Source organism: Siniperca chuatsi, linkage group LG2 (assembly GCF_020085105.1).
Source record: "Siniperca chuatsi isolate FFG_IHB_CAS linkage group LG2, ASM2008510v1, whole genome shotgun sequence".
Classification (NCBI taxonomy): Eukaryota; Metazoa; Chordata; class Actinopteri; order Centrarchiformes; family Sinipercidae; genus Siniperca; species Siniperca chuatsi.
The window spans coordinates 14,388,204-14,405,884 of record NC_058043.1 but is presented as its reverse complement, the minus strand read 5'-3'; the positions used below and the strand labels follow the sequence as shown (position 1 = coordinate 14,405,884).

The window sequence follows — 17,681 nt, the reverse complement described above, 5'->3', positions numbered from 1 at the left end:
GACGAGGATAAAGGAGCACTATTGCACTTCCTGAGATGCTGAGGAGACAACAGTCATCATCATTGCTTTGTCATGTGCCTTGTATTTTCTCCTTATTTGTTCCCCGTTACTTCCTGGCTTCAAAGTGTGAGATCGCTCTCATTTGAAGACTTCAGATTGTCCTGACTGTTCCTTAGTGATCAAACTACATTTGCACTCTCCTTCTTTCCTCCAGACCTCTATCTTCAGTGTCACTAGCTTCATCACTATGCTTGTACTGCTTGTGTCAAGTGAAGGTGTTATTAAGGATACACAGAATTCACACTATAATGAGCAGTGACAGGATGTCACCCACTCTGCCATAGATCACCCCCAGCCCACTGTTGCCACCCCAGCACCCACCTGCACCCATCCAGCTGAGTCCGCCTGTTTGTGTGATGTCACCCGCACACCTCGCTTGTTTCCACAGAGTTGTTCTCTCTGCAGAGCCGATTGGCCTGTTGATGGTGTTGCAACAAGGAGGCAACATTCACTCTGTCCCTTGTTTCCAGCTCGGCCTGATGTGGCTGAGTAGTCTTCTCATTTTTACCACAGTTGTACCATCGTTTGTTGTTTCTTTGCCCAGTTTTTCCACCCTCTGATACCTCTGATCTTCTTGGAATTCAAGAGAGAGCTGCCCTCTTTAAGTGGCCTTTGGCTGTGTTTGATCACTGGTTGAGTTATAGATGTCTCCATGACTCATAACTCAGACGCCAGACTCAGATGTCAACATAACATATGTTGTTTTCCCGCTCCCCTACCACACATTGTGTGTGAATAGAGTATGAGGTGATGTTGGAAAGAGTAAGGTTGTGGGATGTCTTGTGCTCTAAAGTGATGGTTCCAGAGCTTTTTGGTTTTTTGGATATCCCAAAATGAAACAATGTCTACTTGTGACTTGGGGGATGAGTTGTGAGCAGATCAACCAAAGAGTGGCTGATCTGCTCACAACTGTCTTTCCTCTGATTGTTTCTTTTGAAGGATTTGTGAGGTCTGACGGTAAACGTTTTTTGTATTTAACAAAAAATGTGATTAGATTAGACAGAAAAATATGCAGTTCTTATCCCTTCAGTCCTCTTGACACCTCAGATTCGGGGTGGGGAGCCACTGCTTCTCTAAAGGACCATTTCAAAAAGGATCTGAAATGCTGAAACTGTTCTATATACTGTAGAGTCTTTATGGTTTTATGAAATGGGGTTCTCTGTTGTTCTTTTGAAAATTTATTCCATTTTAAAAACTAGCTACCTCACTTTATTTTATTATGTATGTACTGTATAGAGCCAGCTAGGAGGAGAGTGAGAGTTCAAGCAAGGTTCACACGTATGGCTAACTTCAGTTCCGAATGAGTGTGAGGAATGCCTGCGTCCTTGCTCTCCTTATTAACCAAACATCACCTTGTCAGACCCTACATGCCTATTCTGAGCTCCTCCCTGAGCCACATATAATGAGATGAATATCCTAAGTCAGCTTTCTTGAAATAAAGTTACAACACAAAGTAAGCTTTTCACCAGTCTCTTTCTAAGAGCGCATTTTATACACTCACACTCTATCATGATAAAATAATTCCCATAAGGAAGTGATTACACATTTGGATAATTCTGAGCAGATGTGAAAATGTTTCAACATGTTGACAAGGCTGTGGTGGAAGTGCAGACCATGTCACTGTTGAAGCAGCATGCCACGACATCACGAAAGTGTCTTCAAAGCCTTCAGCCTAGCAGTGGAGGTAAAGTATGAACGGACGGAAGATGATGATAAAACACTGTCACTTGTTGACTATTTGTGTGATTCATGCACTCAGAAACCTCCTCTATGAAATCTTTGGGAGGCAGTTTATCTTAGTGACCACTGTTTTCTTTTCATGCAGGCAGATTTTGCATGCATTGCAGAGTCGAGGCCAGCCATCATGGGATAGAAAAAGCAGCTTATGATTCATGTATTGAGTACTAATGCAGATGTAAGATTATTCTTTAAACACATCTGCCATATTGTCAACAAAGAACTGAACTGAACTTGCCTTCAGCATTAATATGCCCACAAAATGGAAAAAAGCTTCAGAATTGAATTAGATTTATAAATTTATTTTATTTTTATAGTTCAGGCCAGCAGGGATCGTAAGACTACAGGAGATGAAGTATTTGTCTGAATTTTTACTGTGTTTTGGGTTTGAACTACATAATGTATTAACGTTCTGTTTTTTAAACTCTTGTGTTTTATATATTTCACTGTCTATCCTCTGCCCTTCAAACAGGGCCCAAATTTGAAAAAACAAGGGTTTTCCTTTTTGTTTTATAGAGTTTATTTATAGTATGCAGGCAGTGCAGAACAGAGGTCTATCAGCTCTGACAGACATCTTTCAGAAAGTCAATCGGCTGTTGTAATATATAATCAAATATAGTCTGCACACCATTCACTAAAGACAAAGAGTGTTGTTTGGATGCATTTATCAGTCCACCCTCACTTACTGGAAGATAAAAACACTGTTAAAATTTAAATACAGGAAAAAATCATGTTTATGTTCACTTAATGCCTGTACTTCTCGCCTTTGTTCAGCTCAGACAAAGATAAAGCCTAAATTGGCGATGCCTCTCATCAAAGGTGTTTTCTCTTTGTGCTCCTCAATGTGAATAGCTAAGTGTTGTGTATAGAGAAAATACATGTAGATAGGGGGGGGAGTGTTCACCTACAAGCAAAGAAGAAACTTTGGTAATTGCCATAACACAAATAATGAGAGGCTATGTAGGGAAGTGTTTGAAGAGCAGTCCTGATCAAGATAAGATTGGAGACAGTATCATAAGAGAGGAAGTGTTTTTCTGTCTGCTGCAGCTGAAAGGAAACGTAAGTGACAGAGTTACTTATATGAGCCAGAAGCCAGCCTAAATGGAGTTTAGGGTGTGACGAGGAGGAGTGTGATTCAGATGCCACCTGTGGTCAGATAATACAGAAACGTAATGCATTCATAGATACAATAGGACTACAAAACTGTTGTTTGGAGCAGCATACAGATCACAAAAAGGTTGCCCAATGTGGCTTTTTTCCCTTTTCTAACACAATGATGGAAAAAGTCGCCATGTCCACTAGTCGCCCACTAGTGGACATGGTGTCACAACAACATGAAAATATTGTAATCCTAAACATAAAATACTTGAAAAACTCAGTGTAAAAAATATAGACCTATTACAGGCCTTTGTAAGATTAAAATCAACTGTTTTTGCTGCGGTGTTGAGCTCTTAGTTCTTTGTTTCCAAAGCTCTAATTAAAGTAAAACTGGCTTATAGACTACTAAAACATTTAATGAGGAGGCTGTAATAACCAGTTTTTCTATTCAACATTTCTGGATTACATTCACTGCAAGTGGAAGTTACCATACATTTAAGCAGGCATTATGATTTTCAAAATTATGAATTAAAAAATGTCCTTGAACATGGTGTTACATCAAGAAAAATTTGAACACAAAAAAACAAACAGCTGTGCAATAGTGAGATGAAAGAACAAAATGATTGATCCATAGTATAGCCCACTTAGCTTTTCATTTGGAAGGAAATTGTGACAGCACAGTAGATCAACATTCTTGAAATACCTATAAACAAACTAAAACATCAGAATATACAGGATATACTGCAGTAGACATATTCCAGTCCTGCAAGTGAAAAAAACACCTGCATCTTTATGTTTTTACAAACTGAACAACTTCACATTTACATTCATACTAATGTAGCCCAAATTAATTTCTCTGCACACTGCAAACTCTTTTCTTTTTGGGTGTAATTATCAACAGCTGCATAACAAATGAATACCAGGCTAATAATGACAATAATAACAGAGGCAAGACCTGACGGTGGTGAACCAATGATATTTGCAGGGATACTTAGGGATTATTAGCTTTATTTGCGTGTCTGTGTGATTTCAAAAACATACCTGTGGTAGCTTCAGAGAGAGGGCGAAACAGAGAGGTGAAATGCTTGTAAAAGAACAAGCTTTCCATAAGAGAAATTTGCTATTGTTTGGATTTCACATGATTGATGCTTGACTTAATCCAGTGCTCTTTGCGCCTTCCCAGGAGGGTGAGGCGGTCTCTTTGTGCTTTTCTGTCCCATGTGAAGCAAACCAGAGCGGGAGAGTGAGGGTCATAGCTATTCGGCAGGGTACCAGATCCTTCCCACCGGCGCATCTGCATGTGAAATCGCCATTTCACCCCTCCACACTCCCTAATTGTTGCTAAAATTATTTGTGAAATTGCCTTCCACCAGGAGTGTTTTCCACGGCAATTGTCACACAATTTTATATGCACGGTGGGCCCACAGAGTTGACACATGCACCTCTTCTTTTCTGCCATATGTGCTCTTTTTATTCGAGTTTAATAGTAGCGCATTATTGTTTTTAACAACTACCTTTAAGCAATTACTCGAGGGCAAGTCAAACTGCTGTCATCAATAGCAGGTCGATCCAAATGTTGTAATTACCACAAAAGCTATAGGACCGTTTTAGATGTTCATGCTGCACACATTTACTTAATTGAAAGGTTAACAAGCCAAACGCATCTTATAGTCTAAACTTCGCCAAGCAGGGCTGCTTTTGCGCAGCATTTGTCCATTCAGAAATCACATCATCAGTTCCTGACTCAATAATTTTGGGCCGTGATTTTATTCACAGGAAGCTCTGCGTGTGCACCGGTGCATCTATGGAAGAATAACTTGAAGTTTGATCGGAAACAGGATGATTTTGGTCAATTAATTCAGATATTCTTTTAAATCGGAATTTAATTTTTTTTCTGCAGACAATATGAACAATAAACATTTCATAATAATTTACAAATATGTTTTTTCTAACGAAATCACTTAAGTTTTTTATTTCAGTCTGCTATTGTTGCTATAGATGCAGTTTATAGGCTATATGTTTTTTGAATTTCTTGAGTTTCTCATGATTAAGCAAAGAAAGAAAGAAAGAAAATGGAAAAATAATCATTCTCAAAGCATTAATATTCCACAGGTTTGATCAGCTGAATGTCATGGAAGCAGACACATTTTGAAAAGACAGGATTTAGAATAACATTTAGATATAATAACATTTTGAACTGGTTTTTGGTGTATGGAGTCTGTAAGAGGGAGGCAGCAGTGAATTAAAAGTGGAATATGTGTCGCTCTGATTGGTCGGTCGGCTTGTGGCTAAACCCACTCTCTTTCATCCATAAAAGAAAGGCCAGGGAGCCTATGGGAGCGCTCGGCTGTCTCCTCCTACGACATGCACGAAAGTTGGCCACTTAAACTACTTCCAACCAGCCAGCAGACATTATACTGAACCCAAACTACACCAAGGGAAAAGAATAACAGTGCATTTTTGTCCAATTCAGATACACAACTTAAAGTGCAGCTGCTCTATTTAGCAGATTTATATTTTATTCGTAGCTGCAGTTATTTTTTTATTTTTTATTTTGGCACGTTCATCGCATCAGTGGAGAGATTTACTTTTATTCTCCCCGGTGGAAGAAGGGCTTGTCCAGTTTATCCGCCTGGGATTGGGATTTGACAGCAAGACTGAGCATCTTTTTGAGCATTTTAAAGACATTCCGTTTTTGACCTGGACGTTGTGAGGGTAGCAGATTCGAGTCCGTTTTGTTGTTTGTCTGAGTAGCTGCAGGATGGCTACTTTACCAGGAACAGTACCTCGGATGATGCGCCCTGCGCCAGGCCAGAACTACCCCCGAACCGGCTTCCCCCTGGAAGGTAAGAGAAACAACAACATGTGTTTGACGTATAAACTTGTGTTGTGACAAAACTCCTCAGTGCTGCACTCTGTCAGCTTGTAGCGTGATAGTCACACAGAGCACAGTTTGTTGCCGGCGACATGCTGGGAAATAAAAAGGTGGGTGAACAAATACGACCTCCAGTAAGTGATGATTAAAGTTAACAACCTGAATCAAAAGTGAATTAACCTATAGTTGCAGAAAAGCATCAGTTCTTGCTTTGAAAATCAACCCACAACCTTTTAAAATACCACACATGCATGTGTTTTGATTTAGCCTGATGTTATTGTCTATGAATTTATGTGTTCAGCCTGTATTTACTTATAACTGATTTTAGTTTGAGTTTAGACAGAACTTCTCTCAGTAATTATTATACACAATATACCTGAATTATTTGTATTAATAACGATTTTTATTTTCTAAATTATGTATTTGTTTTTTTAATTTTGATGCTTTGACTGTTAAATTACAGACATTGTATTAATAATAACATTAGGCCTAGAAAATGTTGTATTTTGAATTATTATTCGTACTTAAATTTAAGCCAAACTGAAAGTAGTTTACCCTCGTAACACTTTAGATGACAGCATAAGCAGATGCTTGTTCGGTACATTTTAAAGAACATTTCTTACTTCGATTGTTACACACACACACACACACAAAACCCCAATCTAATTGGTATTTTTTTTAAACTTCGATGCCCACACTCAAGTCGTCTAAACATATGGGCGGAAAAAAGCTCACTTTGTATTTGCATTCATTTATGGAAACAGTTTTCCCATTACACCCAGTTCGTGCTCAAGTGCCCTGGACTGAAATGTACAAAAACCACGTAGCACGCAAGTTACTCGAGCTTCGGGATTTGTTCAAGTGTCCTGCTGCTGGAAATGGCAATAATACACACAGCAGAGAGATGACTCAAAGGATCACATCAATATTTGTACAGCATGACTAGGAATAATCAAGGTGGGAAGTGTCACCCTCTTTAGTGTCTCTTGAATGTGAAATTGGATCGTGAAGTGGCCTCGGATACATCCTGTCAGCCAGACTGACGCTGGATGAATTTGGCACGACGCTCTCTCGAAAATGTATAATGTGCGTAAATTGCGTCCCATTAAAAGTCAGAAACATAGCAAACATGCCACTATTTGACTATAACACAGGCTACATTAGCTTCATCTATTGCCAAACATGAAGTGAACATTGTAAAACTTTACAGAACCGGATGTGTTGTTGTTATTTGTTGTTTTTGAGACTTTATTGTTTATTGTGGCGCAGTATCCACCCCTCTGGGCCAGGGTAGGGTGAACCAGCTTGGCGGTGTGTTCATCAACGGGAGGCCCCTGCCAAATCACATCCGACACAAGATAGTGGAGATGGCCCACCACGGCATCCGACCCTGCGTAATCTCGCGACAACTGCGAGTTTCTCACGGTTGTGTCTCCAAGATTCTCTGCCGATACCAGGAGACCGGCTCGATCCGTCCGGGGGCCATAGGAGGCAGCAAGCCCAGGGTGAGTGGGATCCATGAACGGGTCTGTGGGTCACTGCAGCGCGAGGATGGGCGTCACGAGGTGCATGACACCTGAGTGAGCTCAAAACTGATAGTGTGTTATTATAACAGCCTGATGGAGTGCAACGGTCAAAAAAAATTTAATTATGTTAGACCTCCTCTGTTTGGTCTTTGGATGTCTGAAATATAATAATAATAATAATAATAATGATAATGTGCCTTATCTAATCAGTGACTTGTGTCTCCTAAAATTTTATTACATTAAGCCTACATTACAGCCCACCTGTAACATCATTTCTGGTTATAATAAACTTTGCATCTGATATTTAGTTCCTTCTAAATATTTGAATAAATATCCAATATTTTATATAATCGATCAAATAAAAAAATCATCAAAATCATTTACCAAAAAATTAACGTTTAAAATTAAAAACACTGAGAAGCCAATTCATCATTTCTCTGTGGTGCTCAGTAGTGAATGATTATACAGTAATATGAATATTTCATACTAAATAATAGGCATATTTTATCTTTTCCATTACAGTATTTTGTTATTATACGGTATATATTATACTGTATGGGGACACACAGTTTTTCACTGGTGTTAAATATTTAGTTTATTGTACCGTTCACTGGCCTATACTATTCCCATAAAAAATTATAGATAATTTATAGTTTTGTCTTTTATTATCAATGTTTGTTTTGTATGTTTTATAGTATCACCGTTCTTGTTCATCTTTAAAAATTCCCCTCAATTAAAACTGTCTGAAATCCCCCCCCCCCCTTGTCTTGTCTTTTTTCCTGCCTTTACACCATTTTCAAACCTAAAGCAGGTGGCAACTCCTGACGTGGAGAAGCGGATCGAGGAGTACAAGAGAGAAAACCCGGGTATGTTCAGCTGGGAGATCCGGGATAAGCTGCTGAAGGACGGGGTGTGCGACAGAAGCACAGTTCCTTCAGGTGAGGCTTCATCTGGTAAGCTGCACTTTTTTTTCTTATTACGAGCGAACACTGCAGCAACACTTCTGAACATCACTTTGAATCCAACATGTTTTAAGCCCCAGTAACTGATAATAAAATGTTTCAGTGTTCAGTGTAGCAGGAAGCACACCTACAGCTGTTTGACCCAGAAAAAAAAATCACCCTGTTGGGAAAATATGCCTTTGGTGCTCAATAGTTAATTTTTATTATTGCATTTATAGTGTAATTTTGGTCCTTTAATATAGAATTTTATTTTAAACATTTTCTCAACGCAGCTGCTTCATGTAAAACTTTTCATGTGCTTTTTTGTATGGTATCCTTCTAAAAAATGTATGATAGGATTACTATGGTTCTTTTATGGGTTTTAGGGCTAATCACCCATTTACCTTTTTGTTGCCATTAGTGAGCTCCATCAGCCGCGTTTTGAGGGCCCGATTTGGCAAAAAAGATGACGAGGATGACTGTGATAAGAAGGATGAAGATGGAGAAAAGAAAACAAAGCATAGCATCGATGGCATCCTCGGTGATAAATGTAAGTTAACAGCAGAAAGTATATGGCCCTTTTGTATATGTCTGAAATAACTAATCATTATTATTATTACCATTATTATTATGTAGAGTAAATCACAGCCTTGTAAGCAGGAAGCAATTGTTTTAAATAGACTTCCTACTTTACGTCCTCTTGGGAAAATGTCCCACATCCGAGCTGCAGCTAAACGCAGAGAATTTATTCCTGCTTTTAACTCCGAGCCAGCAGTTGTTCATTCACTCAATTATTTATGAGAGCCTTGGCAGAAGGTATTTAACTGCAGAAAATTAATTTGTGTAGCGAATTCCTCCTCATTCATTCACTTCATTTAACGACCTCTAAACGACAGCTGACAGTTGACCCGTTTCACAATCGATGTCAGTTCAGTGACATTTCACCACTTGTCAGTTAAAGTGGAAATCAATGTTCATATTATTATTTGCTCTATTAGTAATGCTGCGAGGAGGGAAAAATAAAGCTTTGATGCAGGGATTCGCATTTGTCAATAGTATTTACAAGCTTATAATAACCTTAAAATGTACTGGTATCTCCTGTGGTATATAATATTTTTGTAGAATATTTAGAACATTTTAATAAAACATTACACGTGAGAAATAACACATGGGGAATATTAGAAAATATTAGATTATTTTATATTAAAGTTGTTTAATAGAGTTGTTTGACATTTTACAAGACCAACTTGTGATTTTACTGTCATATTTTATTTTTGCATTATGTTTAGTGCTTCACTGTTTTTCTTGCCCATGGAGTGAAAAATGCCCAGCTTCCAAACGATATGAAGGTTGGCCCCTTTTGATGACCAAGCACGAGTGAATGGGGTTTAGATAAGAGTTCACAAAAGCCTCCTTTTTTTCCTCAAAAAGACACTGCCAAAATATTTTCAAACTTGAAGATGAACTTCACGAGCAAAACCTCCCCTCCTTTGACGCTGTTCTAAAGTGAAGAGAACGAGGTACAAAAGCAAATCCTGGAAAGCAGGGCAGCAAAAAGGAGAGTATGGGCCCGTCCATTCTCATTCAAAAACCGGGTAAAAGAGAGAGAAAAGTTTGGACAAAGGGCAAGGAGAGACATAAAAGGAGATGAATTATTCAGTACGCCCCGCTGGTAGATAGTTTTGTAATTTTATATAATGGCCCGTTGGAGAAGAATCAGTTGATAGCGTGAAAACGGTCTCTTTTTTCTGTCACACCACGCATTAATGTTATGAGAAAAGTGTCACATTTTTGTTGCAAATATCTCCACTGTCCACATAGATGGTCTGTTAACCCTGCTGGCTATAAATGACCAACATTTTTTTTTGAGAGTCTGCTCGTTAAGCGTAAAACTGAGGACACGTTTTCTGAGTAATGTGATAGTTTGACTTATAAAGTGTTAACTACATTATCATCGCATTATTATTGACTTTCTACTGTTGGTACAAAATATCCACATAATGTTCCTGCTTCTTTTTCTTTTCTTTGCGGCGCTTGTGTTTTAAATTGGGACTCAATTACGTTGCTATAAAAAGAGACGCACCCTCTGCGTAATGCAGTTTAGACTACCGGCATCCGGATGGCATCTAATAATGTTAATACTTATTAGAGTAAGCACTGGAAACGATGGCTGCTGAATAGGTGGCTGTGTTCGTGCCGGGTGTAATAGCTCGCAGGCATGGTAAGAAATGTATTTATCCCCAATCAGCGCCTCACTCTCCGAGTTTGAAGCACAGCCCTTATGTGGAGAGGGGTTTTAAAGCAGATTAAATAGAGCCTTTTATTTCTTTTCACTTTCATCTCAGAGCGGAGCTCACAGTGGCTCGCCCAGGGCACAAAATTCATGAGATTTTTTTTTCGTTTACTTATCCAGATTTTAAGACTTTATTTATTTATCTATTTGTTTATTAGGCCTGTGTATTTGATTTTCTCAGAGTTTACATCACGGATTTATCCCAGCTCTAATCTAGGTTTATTAAACGTGTATTTAAACTGCTAACCATATTACAATATTGTAAATTGTATTTTGTTGCATGGAGTTATATCTCAGAAGGATGTAGTGAAAGCTAAACCAACCAAAACTCAATGTATGGACCGAAAATAGTTCCACCTTTTCACGCTGCTGTATTGGCCCTTTTTTATTCTGATAATTGTTAATCGTCTGTTGAACACCGAGCCGAGATCTTGGTCCACGCTCTGTTCTGTTTCTGCAGAAATAAGTTTCCCACCCAAGGAGCGCACTTTATTGGTCATGTACGGCTGTAAAAATTATGTGTCAAAGTTTAATTACGCGCAAGAAACGGGGGAAAGGTTGCGCTACATCTGTGCAAACTTGGCCATCCTTTTGTTTTGCGCCACACCACCCAGAAAGAGAAAGCGAATCAGCTGTCCGGCGTCCATCTGCCACACTAATGCAACCAACCTGACCGTCACATGAGGTGGAGACAGGCGATGGACGCTTCAGCAAATCGCAGGATTACCTGAGGTCCTCAAACTAATTAAACAGATGCCAGGTGGGATTATTTCCGCGCATCAGGGAGGGAAAGTGACAGAGCAGCGGAGATGTGCGTGTGAGGAAGTCAGACAAACCAAAGATCCAGGTTAGGATTGGCTAAGAGGAGGCTACTATTATATTCAGTGAAATGTATTTTGTAATGCAAGGAATATGAGGCATAAATTGTGACATACACTTTGTTTCAAACATATTTGGAGAAAATAATTGATGTTCCTTTTTCCGTTTCTGCTTCAGTGTGTGCTGTAAGTACCTGTACAGGTTTGTTCATTTACTTCATACATCAACCAATTAGCCTACGCAAAAAAAAAAAAAAAAAAAGTTTTTCAGGTCTATCCTCCACTCCCAGGTACAACTGCAGAAGCAAAGAAACACAAAAGGAATAATTCTGCTGTTATTAACGATAAACTCGCAGTGTGAAAGCTGCCCCCTCCATGCTTTTCCGCGTCACAAACACACATGCACGCACGCACTAACACACACACTTTCGTGCACTCACACCCAGTCTCTAAGTGTATGGTAATATAATGTAGCTATATTTCGGGACTAAAGCCGTGCTGAATGAGAAGGACAGGGGAATGAAGCGAGAGACCACTTCAAACAAATCCATCTGGAACAGTGTGTGAGAGAGATTCAGTGAAAGTATGGGGAAGTTATTTAGCTATTAATAACGTTTTTTCCTCAGGCATTGAGAGTGACTCCATCTGCACTTTCTCGCAGCTATTTGGCTGGGTGGAAATTGAGGGAGACCCAAATGTTGGGCAGAGATAACATACCCATCATAGCCCAGACCCTGCGCTGTGCTTCACTGCATTAAACTCGGATTAACCTCCCCTGTCCCCGCAGCCACTCAAGCCACATTTCACTGGAATTTACATCGGTAGGCCTACATTTCTTATAAAGGGGGCAGGAGCTGAAAGACACGACATGATCGATAATAATAACAATAATAATAATAATACTTATTATTATTATATCATTATTATTATTTTAAGGTTGTTTGTATTTGCAGTAAATTAATAAAATTAATAAAGATGGCAAAATATGGGGCCTATTGAATATTGACATTTTTTTAACTAAACAGTACAACATTTTTTTGTTAAAACTAAACACCAATTGTATTTGTTAAAAACTCATATATATATATATATATATATATATATATATATATATATATATATATATATATATATTTTTATTTATTTTAATAGCCTATAAACAGTCAACAGTGTCAACTTAATAAGCTAATTTTTGGACATTTTCACATTAAAATGATATTTATAGTCATGTGAGTTTTACACTTGGCTCACTCGTTTTCAAGACTTTTCAATACCATCTCTGAATTTAAAGGATATTTTTTGTTTTGTTTTCAGTGTTCAGATGATGTTTAGTTGGCACAGGTGATAGCTACCTGTCATCTTTCTCTTGTGGTTAATGTAATAAACAGTGGCAGGATGTCTCTGGGACTTATGCGTAGGCTACCATGTAGCCTTTAACAGCTGCTCAATAATAGGCTACTACAAATAATAATAATAATAATAATAATAATAATAATAACACGTCAAATGGTGAGCACATTAGCTGTTGCAGTTAGCTTAGTTATTTGGTTGTGAGGTAACTGCAGTATCAGTAGGCTTAAAGTGGTGTAAGGAGTTTTAATTTTCATTCATCATTCATTAATTTATTCATTCAATCATCTTGTTAAGGCTACTACAACACTGAGCAGGCTTAAGATGAAAAATATCTGTGTGTAAGCATTTCCACCAGATAGATTTGGTGACATTTGTTTTATTCAGAATATTTTTTTAATTAAAAAATGGGGGTATGATTTGTTGTTAATGGCATATCGCAATATTTTATGGTGAAGAGCTACTACCAGTGTAACAAATTAGCCCATTGGTTCCAGCAAGGTAAAAGGAGCAAACCATGCAACATTATAACATGAAACCCACTGCTTATGAGTAATGAGTAATGCATCAATTTTAAGGAGTGCAGTTTAAGCTTGTAGGCCTACGATACTGGAGAGATGATTCAGTGTCAGGAGCTTTAAGAGTCTGCAGCATTAGGCGAAATAAAAAAAAATTGGAGTAGGCTTAAATTCATTCTGTGCTGGCATTTGACTTTGATCACATCAGAAATATTCATGGAAGCACAAACACTGGCTCTGCCACCATTATCCAGGCTGACAGTGATACCTCTCAAGGCTGTCTATTAATTAAAGTGGCGCTTACCATGTGGGACGACTCCCTATCTGGGCGCAAAAATGGTTTTTCCATCTCTTGTGGGGCTCTTGAAAAGGGGCAATCTTTCCTCTCCAGCTTCTTGTGGGAAATTTAAAAGTGTACAGAGGAAGACATGGGGATTTCTAGCTCATTTATAAAGACGAGTTTATAATCCTTTCCTGCTTAATAACTTAAAAGGATTCAATTTCTCCCCTCATTTATGGGGTTATGATCACACATTGTTAGCCGCAGATAGTAGCATTTCAAGGTTAACATTTCCTGCTCGGAAATATCAGAATATAAGCTGTAAGCCCATAGGTGCCTTTTGTTTAGCTTGCAATTTCCCCCACAAATGCTGATAGGCCCATTTTAGATGTTGTTACTATTAATGTGATAACAACGACGAAGCAGAGGAAGACCAAGTTGATAAGATTCCTCTATGCCACAGAGCATTTTTAAATGATATAATATTTAATTATAGCATATAATTTCACCATCGAGAATTAAATTCAGTAGGCTTACGCAGACTCTGAGGATTGAATGTCTGGTTGGGGGTCTCAAACCATACGAGACAAATTAAAGAGGAAGGGTTGCCCTCCAGGTATCCTGTCACAACAGTAGGGTGCTTCAGCGCGTCTCTCATTTCTGTCTGTGTTTTATTCCGCCAATTTTCACTACAGGGACCCGGGATCCTGCGCTGTGCCTGCAGGGCTGTAGTCCAAAATAAATAGAAAATCTCACTTTTTCATCTTTTTTTCTTTCTTTGCTTAAGTTTGACTCCCTCCCCTCTCTTTCACACACACACACACACACACACACACACACACACACACACACACACACACACACAGCCTTCTGATGTGCATCACACATTCATGTCAACAGGTGAGGGACAAAACCTTGTACTTTTAGGTTGCTGAATTATGTGTAACTTAATTTTTTGTTTGTTTTATTTAAAAATCTCAGATTTTTCTGGTTTTATAATGTTTCTAGAGATAAATTAATTCTGTGGAATATAAGGTAATTTGGGGGGTGATTTTGTGATGGGTTTTTTTTTTCAAATATAGGGTTAAAATTTTGGCAAATATTTTTAGTGTTGATAGTTAATATTCTGGGAAATATTGCTTCTATATATTACCCTATTATTTTATATAGACTATTACCTTATTATTTTTGTAGCAAATGTCATCAACAACTCCAACTTCAACATCCGATATTGTACACTATACACGCGTACACTGCAGACTATCCATTACAATGTAAATATTTTGTCAGTCAAGAGAAATTTTTTGTATTTTGTTTATTAGTCACATTTATGCTAATCTGTGCTATTATTATTATGTTAGTGTTACCAGCCTAACATCGCCTCAAACATTTACATTTCCACTTTAGGCGTTTAACGTATTCCCCCAAATTGCCACCGCTTTGTTAGCAGTGATGTTTAATTGGCTGGAAGAAGATGAATGAGGCTGACAGGAATCAGCTGTCCAGAGATTCCCTTGTGAGTCTGACTCGGAAATCATAACCTGACCAGCTTTTCCTCCTCTGAAACCAGCTCGTTGAACTTGTCACATCTAATTAGGGTGTTAAAACGCACCAAGTGCATCGGTGGGAAACAGTAGGTGGTTGGTCCGGGGCAGCCAATAAGGCCTTTTTGGGTCAGATGGTGGAGGGGGTGGGGTGGCGTGGTTGGATGGTGAAGTTGTTGAATTGGACCGCTGCAGGCTTTTATTTTCTAAGCAGGCTTTTTCCGCCATTACTTCAGTTATGGCCATCCAGCAGGCTAAACAGGCCAGCCTGCATGGACTGTATGGCCTTGTTTTAATTAGGTATGAAATTAATTACAGCAGACATCTATTAAAGACTTTTAAGTTTGGCAAAAAAAATTCCACAGAGTTTAAAGGTATAACAGTAGATTAATGGCTTACAGCCAAAATTACATTTTATTGCATCCCATCATTTCTGTGCTGCTTCTTTAACAGGTGTCAGGCAATCTTTGAATTTATAGAATATAATAGAAAACTAATATCTTCATATTCATTTCCTCTGTTTTTACACCTTCAACAGTATTTTAACCTAGAAATTCAACCAAACGCATTTGAAATATAAAATCCAAAAAATGTTATCTACAATTTCTGCAAAATATTAATGTTATTTTTGCTGTAATAAGGGCTCCAGTGCCTTACAAATGCTCTCTGCCATTATATACATTTATATATATAATGCATATGTATTTATACATTTCAAAACAACTTTTGAACTTATTGTGCTGCTTAACTTAGCCTATATATACCTTCTATGCAAATGTGAAAATACAATTGTCTTCGATTCCCATTTTAAGAGGCAGCATTCTCTTTTTTTTCTTGTATTGCTACAAAAAAGCCCTGTGATGTCTGACAGCCTACTCTCACCATTGTTAGACGAACAGCCACTAGAAAAGGACGAGAGAAAGAAGAGGGAGGAGAAAAGGCCTTTCTGTTATTTTCTGTCTTGAGACTTGCTGCATAGGCTATTCAGGCAAGTTGATGAACTCCTCCAAAAAGTTTATTAAGGGGCTGAAAACAATAAGAACCAAAGCCTTTGGGTGCCTGGGCAGACAGTTTATAAACTAGCTGCTTTTGTGCCTCAAAGGCAGATGCATGAATACTTTTGAATAGGGGCCTTCAAACTGACACGATCAGGCTGGACAGCAGCAGTTTTAAAGGAAGAGAGGGTGCTTCTGCTGCAGCTCGGATCTCTGCCTTTTTTGCATTAATGTACATCTGCAAGGGAAGGGGGAGGAGGAAGAGCTGGGCACTGTCTGTCATGGCCACGCTGGTTTTCCCTTGGGCTTTGCACTATGTGTGTGCTTAAAAAGAAGATATATGTTTGGGTAAACGAGCACGTTCTTAGACTTTTCTCTGAAGAAATTATTGGAGAAATGAAATGAGTTTATGGAAACGCAGTATGCTATATCTTCATGTTCATTTATTCTCGAAGAACAGAAGTCATTTTATAAGCATCATATTTGGTGAAATTCAAGCCCAGAAAGTCTGTCCTGTGAATCATCATAAAAGCAGATACCTCGCATCCTAGTTTCTCCTACTACTAATGCAATATTTTGGGTGTGGAAATTGCACAAGCTGTTATGTGAAGACCAAGAGCAGAGTGTGACAATTGGTCTTTCCTGTTAATGCTGAATTTCGAATAAAAACCCTTTCAAATATTCTCCTGATCATTTATTTGCCCAAAAGGAGGCAGAAAACTGTTGTGTGCTTTAGCGACGTGGATTCACTGTTGATATATTTTTTTGAATGGGGCACACTGGTTTGCGCGCACTCAAGAAGATACATTATTCCCCTCCTTTTCAGTAAACAATAGACTGTCACTCTTTATCCCTATTCCCTCCTCTGTCCCTCCCTCTCCAGCTTTCTCTTTTAGTCCTCTCAGTCTCTGGCTCTGTGCCTCACAACATCAGAGGGAGTCCAGTGATTTGTGACCCCAGCAACCCACACTTAATCTCGCTAAAGAGGGGGAGCATCCAGTTTGCAGCTTGGCGGGCCCCAAATAGGCCAAGCCTGCTCTGGCAGGTGTCAACATTAGCAAACAATTGGTCCCCAGTCCCATGCCCCGTACCCCAGTGCGACACTGAACCTAAACTATTTGAGGCGCGCTGAAAGGAGCCACATAATAGGGAATGTGGAGGGGGAGGAGAGGAGGGGGAGGACAAGGGAGAGATTACACTCTGAGACAGCTATTAGCAGGGATGAGGCTTTTCTAAACAAACAAACAAAAAAAGAAGACGATCAATACTGTGTTAGTTTACCAAGTGGAGTCATCATTATGGCTTTGGAGTATTTATTTTCTGCTCCATTGTTTTTCTCGACTTCTCAAACGTCTGTGGGCGGTATTGGCAATCCAATTTAGTTTGGAGGGGGGTCCCTGGGAGGCCTATTTCTTCTCCCGGGCAGTTTTGTGTTAGTTGCGGGTTTCGCTTTGCAGTGGGCAGTTCATTCATAGATTTGGTGTTGTAATGAATCCTGATTGGTGAGTATTACCTTTGATAGAGGACCGGGCTGTCCGGAGAGAAAACAACACTCAGGGATGACAGAGCTCTGCTTAGCCCTGTGGGATTGCAGTCCCTCTATTTCATTACACAGGAGTGTCTTAGCAAAGACAGCAGAGGAAATG

The 17,681-nt window shown here is 38.9% G+C and overlaps 1 protein-coding gene across 2 annotated transcripts in view; it reads left to right on the top strand.

The window, feature by feature from the left end:
* Positions 1–5,244: 5,244 nt before the first annotated feature.
* The window catches only part of pax7a (paired box 7a), a 46,940-nt gene continuing 34,503 nt past the window's right edge, over positions 5,245–17,681 (top strand). Inside the window, exons 1-4 of one of the 2 annotated variants that reach the window (XM_044171563.1) lie at positions 5,245–5,741; positions 7,040–7,275; positions 8,105–8,234; positions 8,659–8,787. In XM_044171563.1, the coding sequence (XP_044027498.1) occupies positions 5,657–5,741; positions 7,040–7,275; positions 8,105–8,234; positions 8,659–8,787 (580 nt within the window). In that variant the 5' untranslated portion in view covers positions 5,245–5,656. Of the gene's footprint in view, positions 5,742–7,039; positions 7,276–8,104; positions 8,250–8,658; positions 8,788–17,681 lie in introns of both variants that reach the window. The other variant, XM_044171555.1, reaches the window with a different exon arrangement.